General features: G+C 37.9%; 2 protein-coding genes across 2 annotated transcripts; both read right to left on the bottom strand.

Annotated features, from left to right (window-relative positions):
• Positions 1 to 3597: 3597 nt before the first annotated feature.
• LOC127359850 (B2 bradykinin receptor-like) lies at positions 3598 to 8575 on the bottom strand. The gene is made up of 2 exons (XM_051394117.1): positions 8485 to 8575; positions 3598 to 6673 (listed from the first exon to the last, which is right to left on the bottom strand). Exons 1-2 carry the CDS (start codon positions 8526 to 8528, stop codon positions 5710 to 5712), a joined length of 1008 nt encoding a protein of 335 aa, XP_051250077.1. The 5' UTR covers positions 8529 to 8575; the 3' UTR covers positions 3598 to 5709.
• Positions 8576 to 11058: 2483 nt separating this feature from the next.
• On the bottom strand, positions 11059 to 17108 carry LOC127359847 (B2 bradykinin receptor-like). The gene is made up of 2 exons (XM_051394101.1): positions 17003 to 17108; positions 11059 to 14062 (listed from the first exon to the last, which is right to left on the bottom strand). Exons 1-2 carry the CDS (start codon positions 17044 to 17046, stop codon positions 13099 to 13101), a joined length of 1008 nt encoding a protein of 335 aa, XP_051250061.1. The 5' UTR covers positions 17047 to 17108; the 3' UTR covers positions 11059 to 13098.
• Positions 17109 to 18292: the final 1184 nt, after the last annotated feature.

Below are 18292 nucleotides of genomic sequence, written 5' to 3'. Positions count from 1 at the left end.
TATACGCTTGACTAATTATTTCCATAGCGTAGTTATGTTGTTATGCCTACGTGCCCCAAAAGGATATAGCATACACATATTCTTTAAGTCTGTCTTAAAAACAATACTTACATGTCCATTATGTACACTGAAATCATTTTTGTGGCTGTAATTGTTTCTCTTGTATATAATAGCCACAAAGTAAAATGTACAATTGGGGACAAAATCCACAAACCTTGATCTTAACATGTACATATTGATATTTTGAAGTACATTATTATTTATCACTTCTTTATCTGTAGTTTTTCCTATGGACTTTATTGACTATGATGATTAACCACACCTGCCACAAAAGAGCTTGTCAGCTTTTTGATGTGCATAATTTATAAATATGGGTGTGGTTTCAAGGCTTTCAAACATTATGACCTGATAAAGATCCTTCTAAGATTGAAACGTTGCTAGTATTAAAAATAAATTGTGGTAGTGAGTAATAATAAATAAATCAAAAAATCAATTAAGTAATGAATGTAAATGTGATCTTGTTTGCACCATAGTCAACCACTGCACATAAAAGAGATGATTTGTCCCATTATTGTTATTATTATTTTATTATTTTCTTTCAGGCTACATCGGTTTTCAAAGCACTGCTTCAACTTAGGGACATGCCCCATTCCCATGGAAATTATGCCCTTACAACAATAAAACATTGCTTACAATTTACCGTCAACATTACACAATCCTAAATCATAATTTGTCTGTCAATTTCACAGTTTCCATTTCATTCACAATTACAGGTTAAAATGAAATGCTTAATATAATGCTGTTGTTAGGAAACTGACTCAATTCCAGTAGACCTGTCTGACCATCTTCCCCTCAAAAGAACTCCCCTACCTTTCTCTACAGCTTTCCTAATCTCGTTCTTAGCGTTCTCATTGATTAAACAGTATATTATAGGATCCATTGTACTGTTTATGGTGGTCGTGGCAACTGTGACCAGGTATGGATCTTTGAGCTTTGTGGCCCAGATGCAGGCCCCAGGCTCCAGTATGGCCCTGAGCAGCATGACAGTCTGATAGGGCGCAAAGGCCACTATGTAGGTTAGGAGAAGGAAAAACAACATCAGTCCCACTTTCCTGCGCTCCTGTGCCAGGATGGAGGTGCTCTGTCGAAGTGATTGCATGATCTGCTGAAAGCAAAAGGTCATGATGATCATAGGGACAAAGAAACCCAGGGTGACTCGTGTAAGGGTGAGGTGGACATCTTCTCTTGTCATAGGTATTCGCTCCACACACAGGTGTCTTGAGGAGAAAGCTTGCAGCGCCCCTGTGTGGTCAAGCAAGATAATGTGGATGGCAATCTCCAAAATCCAAACAGCAATACTCACAACTGCTGCTGTCCGCACCTCTCGGACCCAGTGAAAGTGGAGAGGATAGACCACTGCTAGGTAGCGATCAATGGAGATGCAGCAAAGGAGGCCTGAGCCGATGTAAAAGCTGTTGTACATGATTACAGCCACCAAACTGCAGAGACCACCCGCAGGCCTCCGCAGGGCCAGCTCAATCCAAACTGGCAGAGAGATTGTGTAGAGCAGATCAGAGATGGACAGGTTGACGAGGTAGACTGCCGTGCTGTTCCCATTCCTCATCAGCATCCAGGCTGCATACAGAGACAGGCAGTTAGCCGGAAATCCCACAATAAAAAAAAGAGAATAGACAGTTGGATACATGTTCTTTTCCACCGAGGACTCCACGGTGCAGGAGTTAGATGTACTTGAGTTTGTCTGGCTGAGGAGAGCTGCATCCATTCTTACGTGATGATGATCAAACCTCGAATGTGAACAGTAATAGGAAGCTCGGTGTTGTGTTGAATGAGATAAGCTCTGCAATGCAAATAGTTCCAGGCAGAACATGTTTGGTTATGCTAAAAATGAAAATAGCGTCCAGTGCATTCAATGTGGATGTTGTTTTATTTCCCCAGCGTTGACACAGGATGAACCCAAAGATTAAATTGTAGCCTATTTTAAAGTTTGGAAACTTGAACGGCCGGTGAGATTTACATGTTCTTGTGATCAGCAGGAACATCCAGACAATGCAACAGATTGTATATTGCCTTGCTTAGGGGCTCTTAAACAGCACACACTATATCATCAACTATAGGATCAAATCAGCAGTGGTGGTATCTAAGCAAATTTACTAATTACTGTGGATGTACTGCACTGATTAAGTACTAATCTGAGATAATACGTTACGCTACTATACTTTTACCAGTACAAGATATTGTACATTTTTCGCCACTACATTTATATTCAACCTTTTCCAAACTCTCCATGGTTTAACTGTGTTTTGTATGGTTACTTATATTTTTATATCTTTCGTTGTTGGTTTGTTTTGATCTCATTTATTTGGTCCAGCACTTTGTAACCTTGTTTGGATGAGTGCTATGCAAATAAAGTTTATTATTGTAATTTATTATTCAGATGTTGAAGTTGTCAGCTGTTCAACCAAAGAGACATTTCCCTTCTGAACTTCTCAGATTTTTTATTTCATTTAAATAACTGCTTGGCCTAAAGGAGGGAAATTATCCAATGTTTCAGAAAAAAGAGATAAAACTTTAGAGAACAATTTAAAACAAAATCGTAATGACAGACTTTTTGAAGGGGTTCTTGTAGACTATAACAGTAAAATGATTGTAGTATTTACAATCGAATGATATTATGCATAATAGCATATCCTCATGATATTTTAAATATTTAGCTGGTAATACTTAGGTATAGTGTAGGCTTTTAAATGCAGATTTTTACTTAAAATGAGTATGAGGAGTATTTTTAGATTGTGGTATTGCTACTTTTAACCTAAATAAAGGATAATCCCTCGACAAAGCAAACGGGTGAAGACTGGTTAGTCTAGACCCATGGAGGCTTTTCTGGACTTGGCAGGAAAAGCATGCATTTGCATATTGTATCATCTCCTGCCATCAGTGCCAATGTGATGCAGTGGAGGATCCTGTTACTTCAGTTGTATTTCATTAAGGTGAAATATGGCAAAGCATTGTGCTCCTGAGACAAGCCAGGCACAGACAACCTGCAAAGCAGCATCAAGTGGAATAGTCATCTAGTTGCTGTTGAGATGCTGTTGACACTGACAATCCTGCTCACTGAGTTGGCTCCATCCAAGTCCATTTTTAGTCTAATACTCAGGAACCCCAGCTCACTAAATAAAGGCATGGTGGACGTGCTGGTGCTCACATCAACTCTCAAGTATACCTAAACATCTGTTTTTTTTTAGTGCCTGATTTTTAGAAGCAAGGTGTGTTATGGTAGTTGCTGCTAATGTAGCCTCGGTAGTCTGGCCTTGTGCAGAGGCGGATGTTTGGTAAACTCACTTTGCCAAGTGACTTTCTGGAGCTGTACAAGGCTCTGTAAAACTCCCCCCCTCCCCCCCCATGCAGTAGTACTCCCCAAGACCTGTAAACAGACTTTGGTGTGTAGAATCGGCACATTTCCCCTTTAAAACTGAAATCTGTTGTTCCCCTCCTCAATGACTATATAAAAACAATTAATTCACTAAATTAATTGATATACTGTTATACTGGGGACTAAGAAAAAGCCACAAGCTCTAATTTCATATTTATGTTTTATTATTTAAAGGAAACAGAAATTACAGATGTTTCTGATGGAATCAATTTTTTAAACATACTTCTGAAAAAGAAGGAACTTTATTCATCATGGAAAGCTTCTGTCTTTTTTTTTTAACTCACATAGCTGTAAATCTATTTGTATACCAGCGTAATAGTCTTGGTCTTTTACATTTATGCCACTCCAGGTGTTACATTACATAGATTATGCAAAATGTTTCTGAGTTCATTCACAGAGGTTGTTTCAGCGACAGTGGCACTGTGTTTAGACTGTAAAGAGACACGGGAATGACTGTGTGAGTCACTACTCTGAAGGCTACTGTGACTTTGAATAGTAAATAAAATGTACAAAGCAACAAACTGTACAAGCATGCAAATGTATACAGAAAGTGTAGATAGTGGAGTTAATTATACACAATGGTAAGGGATATATGGACATATGTAAAATATGGCAAGGTTTGTTTTGGGAATTTAGCATTTAAATATCACAAGACAGCCAGACTAAGACCATGTAAATATTACAAGACAGGCTGAGTAATACCATGCAAAAGTACAGAAAAACATATTTAAAGGGATACACACAGACAGGCATGGAACACCATTAAAATGTCATATTAAGAGGATAAACCCTTGCAGTATCAGACAGAGACAGTTTCCATCTCTTGTGTACATTACTTCCATTATCTGCCCATTACTTCTGTAATATATAACACAGTATGGTAGTTCTGTTAAATTATGGAGCAGTGTTGTTATTGTGTTAAGTCTGAAAGCATTTCTGATCACACAGCAGTTAGGTCATTTGTTCTCGTTCTTTGTTCTAGAGGCTTTTTGGAAATTTTGTCACAACAGTTTCTGAAATCTCAAAATCTCAAAATCTCAAAATCTCATGCTGACTTTGATCCTAAAGTTTGGATGTGGGTAATGCCAGCTCACTTAGCGTGGCATTAGAATTTTTTTTTAACTGGCTGCAGCGAGAAAATGTTTACTTTAAAACTGGACTTGCAACTCCCAACGGCAAAAAAACTGTATCAATGAATATAGAAAAAATACTGCATTCTATTTGACCTTTGACTGTATGTTGGCCCTTGATATCTTATTATTTATTAGCATGTATTGTTGTATTTATACCAATATAAATAACAAATAGTTTTGAATCATTCTAGTGCATTTACATATTTTATACTTTGTATATTTCCCCAAAAATATACCCACACAAAAAAAGACCACATCCATGATTTCTTCTGTTGATGTTAATAAACGCAACAGAGCATTTATATATGGTCGTATGATTACCTGTGATCATGTCTTGTCTTCCTTCCTGACTTCTAGCCTTCCTCCTGAAGTGTTGCCCAGAAATTAAATGGGCTCAGGAGAATGTTAAGAAAGGCCAGATGCACTAAAACCGGATTTTTCATATGGAAGTGTGAGACTATCTCTACATCACAGAATGTGTTGAGAAAGGTTTAAGACTGGTAGTCAGAGCTAACTCAAAGTGGAGGCTGGTGTTAATGCCCTCCAATCCTCTGATTAGTGTGCATTAACACTTCTTTTTCATATAAATGTCTTGATGTCAATTAGTCCTAAACGGTCGACTCTATGTCAGCATTGGGTATATGGGGTTGAGGGTGATTTAAAACAGTAGAGGGCGTGTTGAGCCTTTTTCAACCTACAACATGCAGATTTTCATAAATTTGATAAGAATGTCAATTTTAACACCAGCATCATCACAGTACAGTCATATAATTAGGTAAAAAAAAAATGTTTTATGGTGGTGTACTTCTTTAAGTAAAACCCTGAATTATGTTCCACCCACAGCAAACAATCATATTAAGCAGAATCTGATGGGTAATTGTAAAAAGGGTATATCATGCTCCTAATCAAGTAAGTCTCAAATTCACCTTTTTGCAAACTGTGGGTGAAACAGAAAATAAAACCTGTGTATTCAGACTACACAAACATATTGTGGGTATAACTTCAACTATTTTTCCTGTAGTACATCTGTGCAAATAACAGCCCATTTTATTATGTGAAAGTGTAAAAAAATAAAACAAATATGCCCTTGGTCCTCAAAAACAAATCCCAGTCCTGCAGATCACCTTATTCTCTGACGCTTTTCATGAGGTTTGAGGTGCGTGTGCAGGACGTACTGAAAGACACTTTCCTGTCTTCCTGCTTAAAGAGTTCCGTAACTTTTTTACGGAAGTTCTTTCCTACAACAACGTAGAGGATGGGGTTGAGAACACTGTTGAAGAAGGCTAAACAGGTGAAGATGTAGCGGCAGTTGTCTAGGTGGTTTCCCTTCAGGACATCAGGACTTGGGAACAAAGTTACCAACTTAACCAGGTGGAATGGCAGCCAGCAGATCACAAAAGCCAGGAGAACTGCCAGCACCAGAGTGGTGGCCTTGTGCTCCGTTTTCTGGTTTAACCCCTCTGTTAACCGGCCATTCAGAGCTTGAATAATCTTGACAGTGCAGCAGGAAACTATGCAAATGGGGATGATGAAGCTGAAAAAAGTCAGCATGCAGTCAAGGAGCCGGGCATCTTTTTCTTCCAAATCCAAGCCGCAAAAAGTAATATTACAAACAGGTTTCACTTTCCTGTATATGATCACAGGGACACTCAGGAGCAAGCTCAACCCCCACGCCAGCAGACAGGCCAGTTTGGCATACTTTGGCCTACGCATTCTGTTCTTGGACAGCGGATGCACCAGTGCCATAAAGCGATCTATGCTAACCAGAACGAGGAAGTATATGCTGCCGTAGACATTCATATTTATGACCATGTGGACAACTTTGCACAGGAACAGACCAAAAATCCAATTGAAACCATTCAATATGTTGACAGCCCAGAAGGGCAAACAGGACACCAGAACAAGGTCAGCAGCAGCCAAGTTGCTCAAGTAGATCTCAGCCACGGTGCAGGGCTTCTTATGAAACCAGAAAACCACGAGCACAAACACGTTAAACACAATCCCCAGCGCAGTGATCAGCAGGATGAACACCGGCACCGAAGTTTTGGTCCAATTGTCAGAGTCTAAAGATGGACAGTCAGGAGGGGCACTGTGGAGAGACAAAGGACAACGTTTTGTTAATCATTTACTCCTGAGTGACTCGGAACACTGTGAGATACTGTAATACTTTATCTAGTAATACTGAATACTGAATGCCTGTCTACTGTGAAATGAAATACTGTAAAATAGTTATGTTCTCTGTTTATTGCAGTCACCAGAGAAGGTGATTGTAGATAAGGGTGGTATGAGTCAGTTTTACAGTCATTAAATAAAACAAAGGGCGCTGTCAAACGATTAAAATATTTAATCGCGATTAATCGCATTAATGTCATAGTTAACTCGCAATTATTCGCACATTTTTATCTATTCTAAATGTCCCTTGATTTCTTTTTGTCCCATTATTTTTTCTCATTTTAATGCTCTTATCAACATGGAAAAGTGGATCGGCTTGCTTTGTGAAAATGTTGTTTTTATCGAAAAATCATCCACGGTCGCCTGGCTTTGACGAGGGGTCGGAGAATTCCTATCGACTTTGTGTTTGGCCTCAAGTGGTATTTCAGACTGGACGTGCTGCGATGATAGCTCAGTTCACAACGACAAAACACACAGATCACTTTGGTCTTGTCAATGGAACCATTTAGCAACTTTTTAAAAGTAAACTTTCCATTCAGAATATTATTGGCATCCATTTCGGCGTCTCGCGCTCGCCATCCACTCAAAACGTAAAGTCTACTGCTCTTTGTTGTTTTGTTTCAAGTCTAGCTAGATCCGGTGTGGTGTTGTAGTTTTTCTAACGTTACTAGTTGTTGCATCAGCATGTGAAAAAAACTACAAAGTTAAACAAACGTTAATCTTGCGATAAAAAAATTTACGCCGTCAAAATGTGTTTGCGTTAACGCCGTTAATAACGCGTTTAACTGACAGCAGTAAACACAGTAATGAAAGACTATTGGAGTTGACAGTTTTTGTAAAAAAAAACCAAACAAACAAAAAAAGCCTTACATTTAAACAAATATCACTCTTTAATTTTGCATGTTAATTTTTTTTTTTTATATATATTTATATTTTTTATTTTACTGATAAACAAATCATTAACAAATAATGTTCCAACTTTCGTCAACGACTAATAAATTATTCATTTTATACTAGGTGCTCTGTCCTGACACAAACCTTAAAATAATGAAGACTTGGCAAATAAACAATGCAGAGGGGAGGATATTCTGCAGCTGTGATAGTTGTTTCTTTGTTTTAGAGTTATTTTCTGTTTGTTAATAAAAACTTTATTTTGAAACTTTTGTCTGAGAATTGTGCATTTGGGTTCTGGTCCATAGTTCAGTCGTGACAGTTTAAATCACAGCTCTTTTTCCCACTTGAATTCATATGCAACAGTTGAATTTGTCAAGTCTAACTTTTTGACCTGTTGACATTTAGCACCCAAACCCACCATTATAGTGTTAACCTGCTTTTAATTTAAACGCATCAATAATATTTTTACAAAGTTGTTGCAAACAGCACAATGGTTTTAATATTGGTCGTAAAGATCTTATTGCCAAGATGTAGCACTAAACATGTTGAGACAATTAAAATCACAGAGCTGCGGTTGTGGAACAGTAAAAGTACTTGGGATTATTTGAGCGGGTTGTCCCTCCCTATATGCCCTGTCTAGATTCTAGATTTCTGTTTGAGATAGCTTTTTTTAATAAAGGTTGGTACATTTTTGTAAAGCGTCTGCATACTGTCATTCACAGACAGTGTTTTAAAGAACAAAACATTACTGAGGTTATACAATGTTGTTGTTCGTGGCTCTTGTTAACTACTGTGAATAATGGTAAAACATAGAAAAGTAATATATTTGCATACCTTGTAGGCACAAGGGTCATTCCTCCTTCCGTTGTTAAATTCATGTCTATAAAATGTCCAAATACACACTGTTCCACACGTCTGCTACTGTACTCTGTTTGTCTCTGACTCTGACCCTCTCTCTTAAAGGAGAAAGGAAAATTACGTCATAAGGATCCTTGGAACTCCTACTTGGCATGCTCTATCAACCCCCCCCTCTTTTTCCATATTCCCCATTCTATTTTTTTCCATCTTCTATTAACACTGTATAGAAAGCACTTTAGTCTGTTTGCAGGAAGGTATCTGTTTACAGAATTGTTTTTCTTCTTTCTTTTTTACGTCAGAGATCATTCATTTTATTGAGATTGTTTTTCAACATACTTGAACTATGTGTTAAAGGTTCTACACAAACTTGGGTGGTACTTTTTCTGTTGCTTTATAAATACTACACTGATATAGTTATAAAAAAGGGTGAAAATTCCATAGAAATACACAAGAAATATTTACAAGCTGGTCATGGGAACTTGAGGTTCTGTGTTCGAGTGAACCAACTCTTTAACAGCGGGTTAAATATTTGCTTTTATTGTTGATTGTCTCACAATTTCACAGTTTCCATTTCATTCACAATTACAGGTTAAAATGAAATGCCTAATATAATGCTGTTGTTAGGAAATGGATTCAATTCCAGAAGACCTGTCTGACCATCTTCCCCTCAAAGGAACTGTATGTAGCCTCGGTAGTCTGGCCTTGTGCAGAGGCGGATGGTTGGTGAGCTCACTTTGCCAAGTGACTTTCTGGAGCTGTACAAGGCTCTGTAAACTCTATATAAAAACAATTAATTCACTAAATTAATTGATATATGCAATGCAAATAGTTTCAGGCAGAACATGTTTGGTTATGCTAAAAATGAAAACAGCGTCCAGTGCATTCAATGTGGATGTTGTTTTATTTCCCCAGCGTTGACACAGGATGAACCCAAAGATTAAATTGTAGCCTATTTTAAAGTTTGGAAACTTGAACGGCCGGTGAGATTTACATGTTCTTGTGATCAGCAGGAACATCCAGACAATGCAACAGATTGTATATTGCCTTGCTTAGGGGCTCTTAAACAGCACACACTATATCATCAACTATAGGATCAAATCAGCAGTGGTGGTATCTAAGCAAATTTACTAATTACTGTGGATGTACTGCACTGATTAAGTACTAATCTGTGATAATACGTTATGCTACTATACTTTTACCAGTACAAGATATTGTACTTTTTTCGCTACTGCATTTATATTCAACCTTTTCCAAACTCTCCATGGTTTAACTGTGTTTTGTATGGTTACTTATATTTTATCTTTCGTTGTTGGTTTGTTTTGATCTCCTTTATTTGGTCCAGCACTTTGTAACCTTGTTTGGATGAGTGCTATACAAATAAAGTTTATTATTATTGTAATTTATTATTCAGATGTTGAAGTTGTCAGCTGTTCAACCAAAGAGACATTTCCCTTCTGAACTTCTCAGATTTTTTATTTCATTTAAATAACTGCTTGGCCTAAAGGAGGGAAATTATCTAATGTTTCAGAAAAAAGAGATAAAACTTTAGAGAACAATTTAAAACAAAATCGTAATGACAGACTTTTTGAAGGGGTTCTTGTAGACTATAACAGTAAAATGATTGTAGTATTTACAATCGAATGATATTATGCATAATAGCATATCCTCATGATATTTTAAATATTTAGCTGGTAATACTTAGGTATAGTGTAGGCTTTTAAATGCAGATTTTTACTTAAAATGAGTATGAGGAGTATTTTTAGATTGTGGTATTGCTACTTTTAACCTAAATAAAGGATAATCCCTCGACAAAGCAAACGGGTGAAGACTGGTTAGTCTAGACCCATGGAGGCTTTTCTGGACTTGGCAGGAAAAGCATGCATTTGCATATTGTATCATCTCCTGCCATCAGTGCCAATGTGGTGCAGTGGAGGATCCTGTTACTTCAGTTGTATTTCATTAAGGTGAAATATGGCAAAGCATTATGCTCCTGAGACAAGCCAGGCACAGACAACCTGCAAAGCAGCATCAAGTGGAATAGTCATCTAGTTGCTGTTGAGATGCTGTTGACACTGACAATCCTGCTCACTGAGTTGGCTCCATCCAAGTCCATTTTTAGTCTAATACTCAGGAACCCCAGCTCACTAAATAAAGGCATGGTGGACGTGCTGGTGCTCACATCAACTCTCAAGTATACCTAAACATCAGTTTTTTTTTAGTGCCTGATTTTTAGAAGCAAGGTGTGTTATGGTAGTTGCTGTTAATGTAGCCTCGGTAGTCTGGCCTTGTGCAGAGGCGGATGTTTGGTAAACTCACTTTGCCAAGTGACTTTCTGGAGCTGTACAAGGCTCTGTAAAACTCCCCCCCTCCCCCCCATATGCAGTAGTACTCCCCAAGACCTGTAAACAGACTTTGGTGTGTAGAGTCGGCACATTTCCCCTTTAAAACAGAAATCTGTTGTTCCCCTCCTCAATGACTATATAAAAACAATTCACTAAATAAATTAATATACTGTTATACTGGGGACTAAGAAAAAGGCACAAGCTATAATTTAATATTTATGTTTTATTATTTAAAGGAAACAGAAATTACAGATATTTCTGATGGAATCAATTTCTTAAACATACTTCTGAAAAAGAAGGAACTTTATTTATCATGGAAAGCTTCTGTCTTTTTTTTTTTTTACTCACATAGCTGTAAATCTATTTGTATACCAGCGTAATAGTCTTGCTCTTTTACATTTATGCCACTCCAGGTGTTACATTACATAGACTATGCAAAATGTTTCTGAGTTCATTCACAGAGGTTGTTTCAGCGACAGTGGCATTGTGTTTAGACTGTAAAGAGACACGGGCATGACTGTGTGAGTCACTACTCTGAAGGCTACTGTGACTTTGAATAGTAAATAAAATGTACAAAGCAACAAACTGTACAAGCATGCAAATGTATACAGAAAGTGTAAATAGTGGAGTTAATTATACACAATGGTAAGGGATATATGGACATATGTAAAATATGGCAGGGTTTGTTTTGGGAATTTAGCTTTTAAATATCACAAGACAGCCAGACTAACACCATGTAAATATTACAAGACAGGCTGAGTAATACCATGCAAAAGTACAGAAAAACATATTTACAGGGATACACACAGACAGGCATGGAACACCATTAAAATGTCATATTAAGAGGATAAACCCTTGCGGTATCAGACAGAGACAGTTTCCATCTCTTCTCTTCTGTAATATATAACACAGTATGGTAGTTCTGTTAAATTATGGAGCAGTGTTGTTATTGTGTTAAGTCTGAAAGCATTTCTAAACACACAGCAGTTAGGTCATTTGTTATCGTTCTTTGTTCTAGAGGCATTTTGGAAATTTCTGAAATCTCAAAATCTCAAAATCTCATGCTGACTTTGATCCTAAAGTTTGGATGTGGGTAATGCCAGCTCACTTAGCGTGGCATTAGAATTTTTTTTTAACTGGCTGCAGTGAGAAAATGTTTACTTTAAAACTGGACTTGCAACTCCCAACGGCAAAAAATCTGTATCAATGAATATAGAAAAAATACTGCATTCTATCAAGAAAAATACCTTTGACTGTATGTTGGCCCTTGATATCTTATTATTATTTATTAGCATGTATTGTTGTATTTATACCAATATAAATAACAAATAGTTTTGAATCATTCTAGTGCATTTACATATTTTATACTTTGTATATTTCCCCAAAAATATGCCCACACAAAAAAAGACCACATCCATGATTTCTTCTGTTGATGTTAATAAATGCAACAGAGTATTCATATATGGTCGTATGATTACCTGTGATCATGTCTTGTCTTCCTTCCTGACTTCTAGCCTTCCTCCTGAAGTGTTGCCCAGAAATTAAATGGGCTCAGGAGAATGTTAAGAAAGGCCAGATGCACTAAAACCGGATTTTTCATATGGAAGTGTGAGACTATCTCTACATCACAGAATGTGTTGAGAAAGGTTTAAGACTGGTAGTCAGAGCTAACTCAAAGTGGAGGCTGGTGTTAATGCCCTCCAATCCTCTGATTAGTGGGCATTAACACTTCTTTTTCATATAAATGTCTTGATGTCAATTAGTCCTAAACGGTCGACTCTATGTCAGCATTGGGTATATGGGGTTGAGGGTGATTTAAAACAGTAGAGGGCGTGTTGAGCCTTTTTCAACCTTTTCAACCTAACACCAGCATCATCACAGTACAGTCATATAATTAGGTAAAAAAAAAATGTTTTATGGTGGTGTACTTCTTTAAGGAAAACCCTGAGTTATGTTCCACCCACAGCAAACAATCATATTAAGCAGAATCTGATGGGTAATCGTAAAAAGGGTATATCATGCTCCTAATCAAGTAAGTCTCAAATTCATCTTTTTGCAAACTGTGGGTGAAACAGAAAATAAAACCTGTGTATTCAGACTACACAAACATATTGTGGGTATAACTTCAGCTATTTTTCCTGTAGTACATCTGTGCAAATAACAGCCCATTTTATTATGTGAAAGTGTAAAAAAACAAAACAAATACGCCCTTGGTCCTCAAAAACAAATCCCAGTCCTGCAGATCACCTTATTCTCTGACGCTTTTCATGAGGTTTGAGGTGTGTGTGGAGGACGTACTGAAAGACACTTTCCTGTCTTCCTGCTGAAAGAGTTCCGTAACTTTTTTACGGAAGTTCTTTTCTACAACAACGTAGAGGATGGGGTTGAGAACACTGTTGAAGAAGGCTAAACAGGTGAAGATGTAGCGGCAGTTTTCTAGGTGGTTTCCCTTCAGGACATCAGGACTTGGGAACAAAGTTACCAACTTAACCAGGTGGAATGGCAGCCAGCAGATCACAAAAGCCAGGAGAACTGCCAGCACCAGAGTGGTGGCCTTGTGCTCCGTTTTCTGGTTTAACCCCTCTGTTAACCGGCCATTCAGAGCTTGAATAATCTTGACAGTGCAGCAGGAAACTATGCAAATGGGGATGATGAAGCTGAAAAAAGTCAGCATGCAGTCAAGGAGCCGGGCATCTTTTTCTTCCAAATCCAAGCCGCAAAAAGTAATATTACAAACAGGTTTCACTTTCCTGTATATGATCACAGGGACACTCAGGAGCAAGCTCAACCCCCACGCCAGCAGACAGGCCAGTTTGGCATACTTTGGCCTACGCATTCTGTTCTTGGACAGCGGATGCACCAGTGCCATAAAGCGATCTATGCTAACCAGAACGAGGAAGTATATGCTGCCGTAGACATTCATATTTATGCCCATGTGGACAACTTTGCACAGGAACAGACCAAAAATCCAATTGAAACCATTCAATATGTTGACAGCCCAGAAGGGCAAACAGGACACCAGAACAAGGTCAGCAGCAGCCAAGTTGCTCAAGTAGATCTCAGCCACGGTGCAGGGCTTCTTATGAAACCAGAAAACCACGAGCACAAACACGTTAAACACAATCCCCAGCGCAGTGATCAGCAGGATGAACACCGGCACCGCAGTTTTGGTCCAATTGTCAGAGTCTAAAGATGAACAGTCAGGAGGGGCACTGTGGAGAGACAAAGGACAACGTTTTGTTAATCATTTACTCCTGAGTGACTCGGAACACTGTGAGATACTGTAATACTTTATCTAGTAATACTGAATACTGAATGCCTGTCAACTGTGAAATGAAACACTGTAAAATAGTTATGTTCTCTGTTTATTGCAGTCACCAGAGAAGGTGATTGTAGATAAGGGTGGTATGAGTCAATTTTACAGTCATTAAATAAAACAAATAGCGCTGTCAAACGATTAAAATATTTAATTGCGATTAATCGCATTAATGTCATAGTTAACTCGCAATTATTCGCACATTTTTATCTATTCTAAATGTCCCTTGATTTCTTTTTGTCCCATTATTTTTTCTCATTTTAATGCTCTCATCAACATGGAAAAGTGGATTGGCTTGCTTTGTGAAAATGTTGTTTTTATCGAAAAATCATCCACGGTCGCCTGGCTTTGATGAGGGGTCGGAGAATTCCTATCAACCTTGTGTTTGGCCTCAAGTGGTATTTCAGACTGGACGTGCTGCGATGATAGCTCAGTTCACAACGACAAAACACACAGATCACTTTGGTCTTGTCAATGGAACCATTTAGCAACTTTTTAAAAGTAAACTTTCCATTCAGAATATTATTGCCATCCATTTCGGCGTCTCGCGCTCGCCATCCACTCAAAACGTAAGGTCTACTGCTCTTTGTTGTTTTGTTTCAAGTCTAGCTAGATCCGGTGTGGTGTTGTAGTTTTTTCTAACTTACTAGTTGTTGCAACAGCATGTGAAAAAAACTGCAAAGTTAAACAATAGTTAATCTCGCGATAAAGAAAATTACGCCGTCAAAATGTGTTTGCGTTAACGCTGTTAATAACGTGTTTAACTGACAGCAGTAAACACAGTAATGAAAGACTATTGGAGTTGACAATTTTTGTAAAAAAAAATCAAACAAACAAAAAAAAGCCTTATATTTAAACAAATATCACTCTTTAATTTTGCATGTTAACTATTTTTTATTTTTTATATATATTTATATTTTTTATTTTACTGATAAACAAATCATTAACAAATAATGTTCCAACTTTCGTTAACGACTAATAAATTATTCATTTGATACTAGGTGCTCTGTCCTGAGACACAAACCTTAAAATAGTGAAGACTTGGCAAATAAACAATGCAGAGGGCAGGATATTCTGCAGATGTGATATACTAACAAGACTACCATTGTGCTATAAATAATGGATAGGATCATTTTCAAAAGTAAGAAAGAAAGAAAAGAAAGAGAGAAATAATGGAATAATATCTGCGTGGGGTTAAAGCACTGAACATGAACTGCAATTCTGCTGCATCTAATCTGTGAGGGAACATTTGTTGTATGTCAGGTTCCTCTTGTTGTTGTAACTATTGTTGTATTTGTTCAGTAAACTTTTCTCTGTGTTGTCTTTAATACATAAGCCATACACATGCAATTGCGAATAACACAAACTTTGACAGTATTTACATCTGAAGGACTGCATTCATCATAATAAATGCAATTTAATTTAATACATGTATGTAATTGTATTTATGTATAAGCCAGACACAAATAAACTTTTAGAAATTTCTGTCTCACTAAAATCTCTCTGATATTTACTCCTTAAAGTGCCAAAGACATAATATTAAAAGCAGTTGCAGGAAAGGCTGTTTATGTCATGTCCAGGAAACTTTGTTAAGTTAATTCACTCAGTTTCGTCTCGTGTCTATGTTGTCTTGTGATTTCCTGTTTTATTTTGTTTCCACTTCCTGTCTGTCTCTTGTCACCAGTGTTACTTTCTCCCTTTTGTCTGTTTTCCCGGTCTTGGGATTACTTGTCTCCGCCCTGATTGTTTCCACCTGTGCCCTTACCTTGTGTGTATATATAGTCCGTGTCTCCCTTTGTCCTGTGCCAGTTTGTCTTTTCCCATGTGTCAGAGAATCAGTGCTTTATCTGTACCACAGCCATTGTCAGGTCTTGTTGTTTTCTTATATTCTTTGTTTTAGAGCAGGGGTGTCAAACTGATCCGTGAAAGGGCCGGTGTGGCTGCAGGTTTTCATTCCAACCATGCAGCAGCACCCCTGACTTGGTTCATTCAATCAACTGAACTGTCTTCACACAGTCAAAACCTTGCAGCCACACCGACGCTTTAATCAAGGGTGGGAGTGGCTGCAAGTTTTTGTTCCAATCAAGCAAGAGGGCACCTGAAATGACTGCGTGAAGACAGTTCAGTTGATTGAATGAACCAAGTCAGGTGTGCTGCTGCATGGTTGGAATGAAAACCTGCAGCCACACCGGCCCTTTCACGGATAAGTTTAACACCCCTGTTTTAGAGTGATTTTCTGTTTGTTAATAAAAACTTTATTTTGAAACTTTTGTCTGAGAATTGTGCATTTGGGTTCTGGTCCATAGTTCAGTCGTGACAGTTTAAATCACAGCTCTTTTTCCCACTTGAATTCATATGCAACAGTTGAATTTGTCAAGTCTAACTTTTTGACCTGTTGACATTTAGCACCCAAACCCACCATTATAGTGTTAACCTGCTTTTAATTTAAATGCATCAAGAATATTTTTACAAAGTTGTTACAAACAGCACAATGGTTTTAATATTGGTTATAAAGATCTTATTGCCAAGATGTAGCACTAAACATGTTGAGACAATTAAAATCACAGAGCTGCGGTTGTGGAACAGTAAAAGTACTTGGGATTATTTGAGCGGGTTGTCCCTCCCTATATGCCCTGTCTAGATTCTAGATTTCTGTTTGAGATAGCTTTTTTTTAATAAAGGTTGGTACATTTTTGTAAAGCGTCTGCATACTGTCATTCACAGACAGTGTTTTAAAGAACAAAACATTACTGAGGTTATACAATGTTGTTGTTCGTGGCTCTTGTTAACTACTGTGAATAATGGTAAAACATAGAAAAGTAATATATTTGCATACCTTGTAGGCACAAGGGTCATTCCTCCTTCCGTTGTTAAATTCATGTCTGTAAAATGTCCAAATACACACTGTTCCACACGTCTGCTACTTTACTCTGTTTGTCTCTGACTCTGACCCACTCTCTTAAAGGAGAAAGGAAAATGACATCATAAGGATCCTTGGAACTCCTACTTGGCATGCTCTATCAACCCCCCCCCTTCCATATTCCCCATTCTATTTTTTTCCATCTTCTATTAACACTGTAAACAAAGCACTTTAGTCTGTTTGCAGGAAGGTTTCTGTTTACAGAATTGTTTTTCTTTTCTCTTTTTTACGTCAGAGATCATTCATTTTATTGAGATTGTTTTTCAACATACTTGAACTATGTGTTAAAGGTTCTACACAAACTTGGGTGGTACATTTTTTGTTGCTTTATAAATACTAGACTGATATAGTTATAAAAAAGGGTGAAAATTCCACAGAAATACACAAGAAATATTTACAAGCTGGTCATGGGAACTTGAGGTTCTGTGTTCGAGTGAACCAACTCTTTAACAGCGGGTTAAATGTTTGCTTTTATTGTTGATTGTCTCACAATTTCACAGTTTCCATTTCATTCACAATTACAGGTTAAAATGAAATGCTTAATATAATGCTGTTGTTAGGAAGTAGACCTGTCTGACCATCTTCCCCTCAAAAGAACTCCCCTACCTTTCTCTACAGCTTTCCTAATCTTGTTCTTAGCGTTCTCATTGATTAAACAGTATATTATAGGATCCATTGTACTGTTTATGGTGGTCGTGGCAACTGTGACCAGGTATGGATCTTTGAGCTTCGTGGCCCAGACGCAGGCTAAAAGCTGTTGTACATGATTACAAAAAGCTGTTGTACATGATTACAGCCACCAAACTGCAGAGACCACCCACAGGCCTCTGCAGGGCCAGCTCAATCCAAACTGGCAGAGAGATTGTGTAGAGCAGATCAGAGATGGACAGGTTGACGAGGTAGACTGCCGTGCTGTTCCCATTCCTCATCAGCATCCAGGCTGCATACAGAGACAGGCAGTTAGCCGGAAATCCCACAATAAAAAAAAGAGAATAGACAGTTGGATACATGTTCTTTTCCACCGAGGACTACACGGTGCAGGAGTTAGATGTACTTGAGTTTGTCTGGCTGAGGAGAGCTGCATCCATTCTTACTTGATGATGATCAAACCTCGAATGTGAAAGGAAATGGAAGCTCGGTGTTGTGTTGGATAAGATAAGCTCTGCAATGCAAATAGTTTCAGGCAGAACATGTTTGGTTATGCTA

This window comes from Dicentrarchus labrax, unplaced genomic scaffold (assembly GCF_905237075.1).
Source record: "Dicentrarchus labrax unplaced genomic scaffold, dlabrax2021, whole genome shotgun sequence".
NCBI classification, from domain to species: Eukaryota; Metazoa; Chordata; class Actinopteri; family Moronidae; genus Dicentrarchus; species Dicentrarchus labrax.
This window is presented reverse-complemented; position numbering and strand designations above follow the sequence as displayed.

What these genes read in the sequence shown, in the direction of transcription:
- LOC127359850 (XM_051394117.1), bottom strand. Translation starts at nt 8,528, where the DNA reads ATGAATTTAACAACGGAAGGAGGAATGACCCTTGTGCCTACAAG. An exon ending in ATGACCCTTGTGCCTACAAG is followed by an intron (nt 6,674 to 8,484) that starts GTATGCAAATAT and finishes GTCTCTCCACAG; the next exon opens with TGCCCCTCCTGACTGTCCAT.
- LOC127359847 (XM_051394101.1), bottom strand. Translation starts at nt 17,046, where the DNA reads ATGAATTTAACAACGGAAGGAGGAATGACCCTTGTGCCTACAAG. An exon ending in ATGACCCTTGTGCCTACAAG is followed by an intron (nt 14,063 to 17,002) that starts GTATGCAAATAT and finishes GTCTCTCCACAG; the next exon opens with TGCCCCTCCTGACTGTTCAT.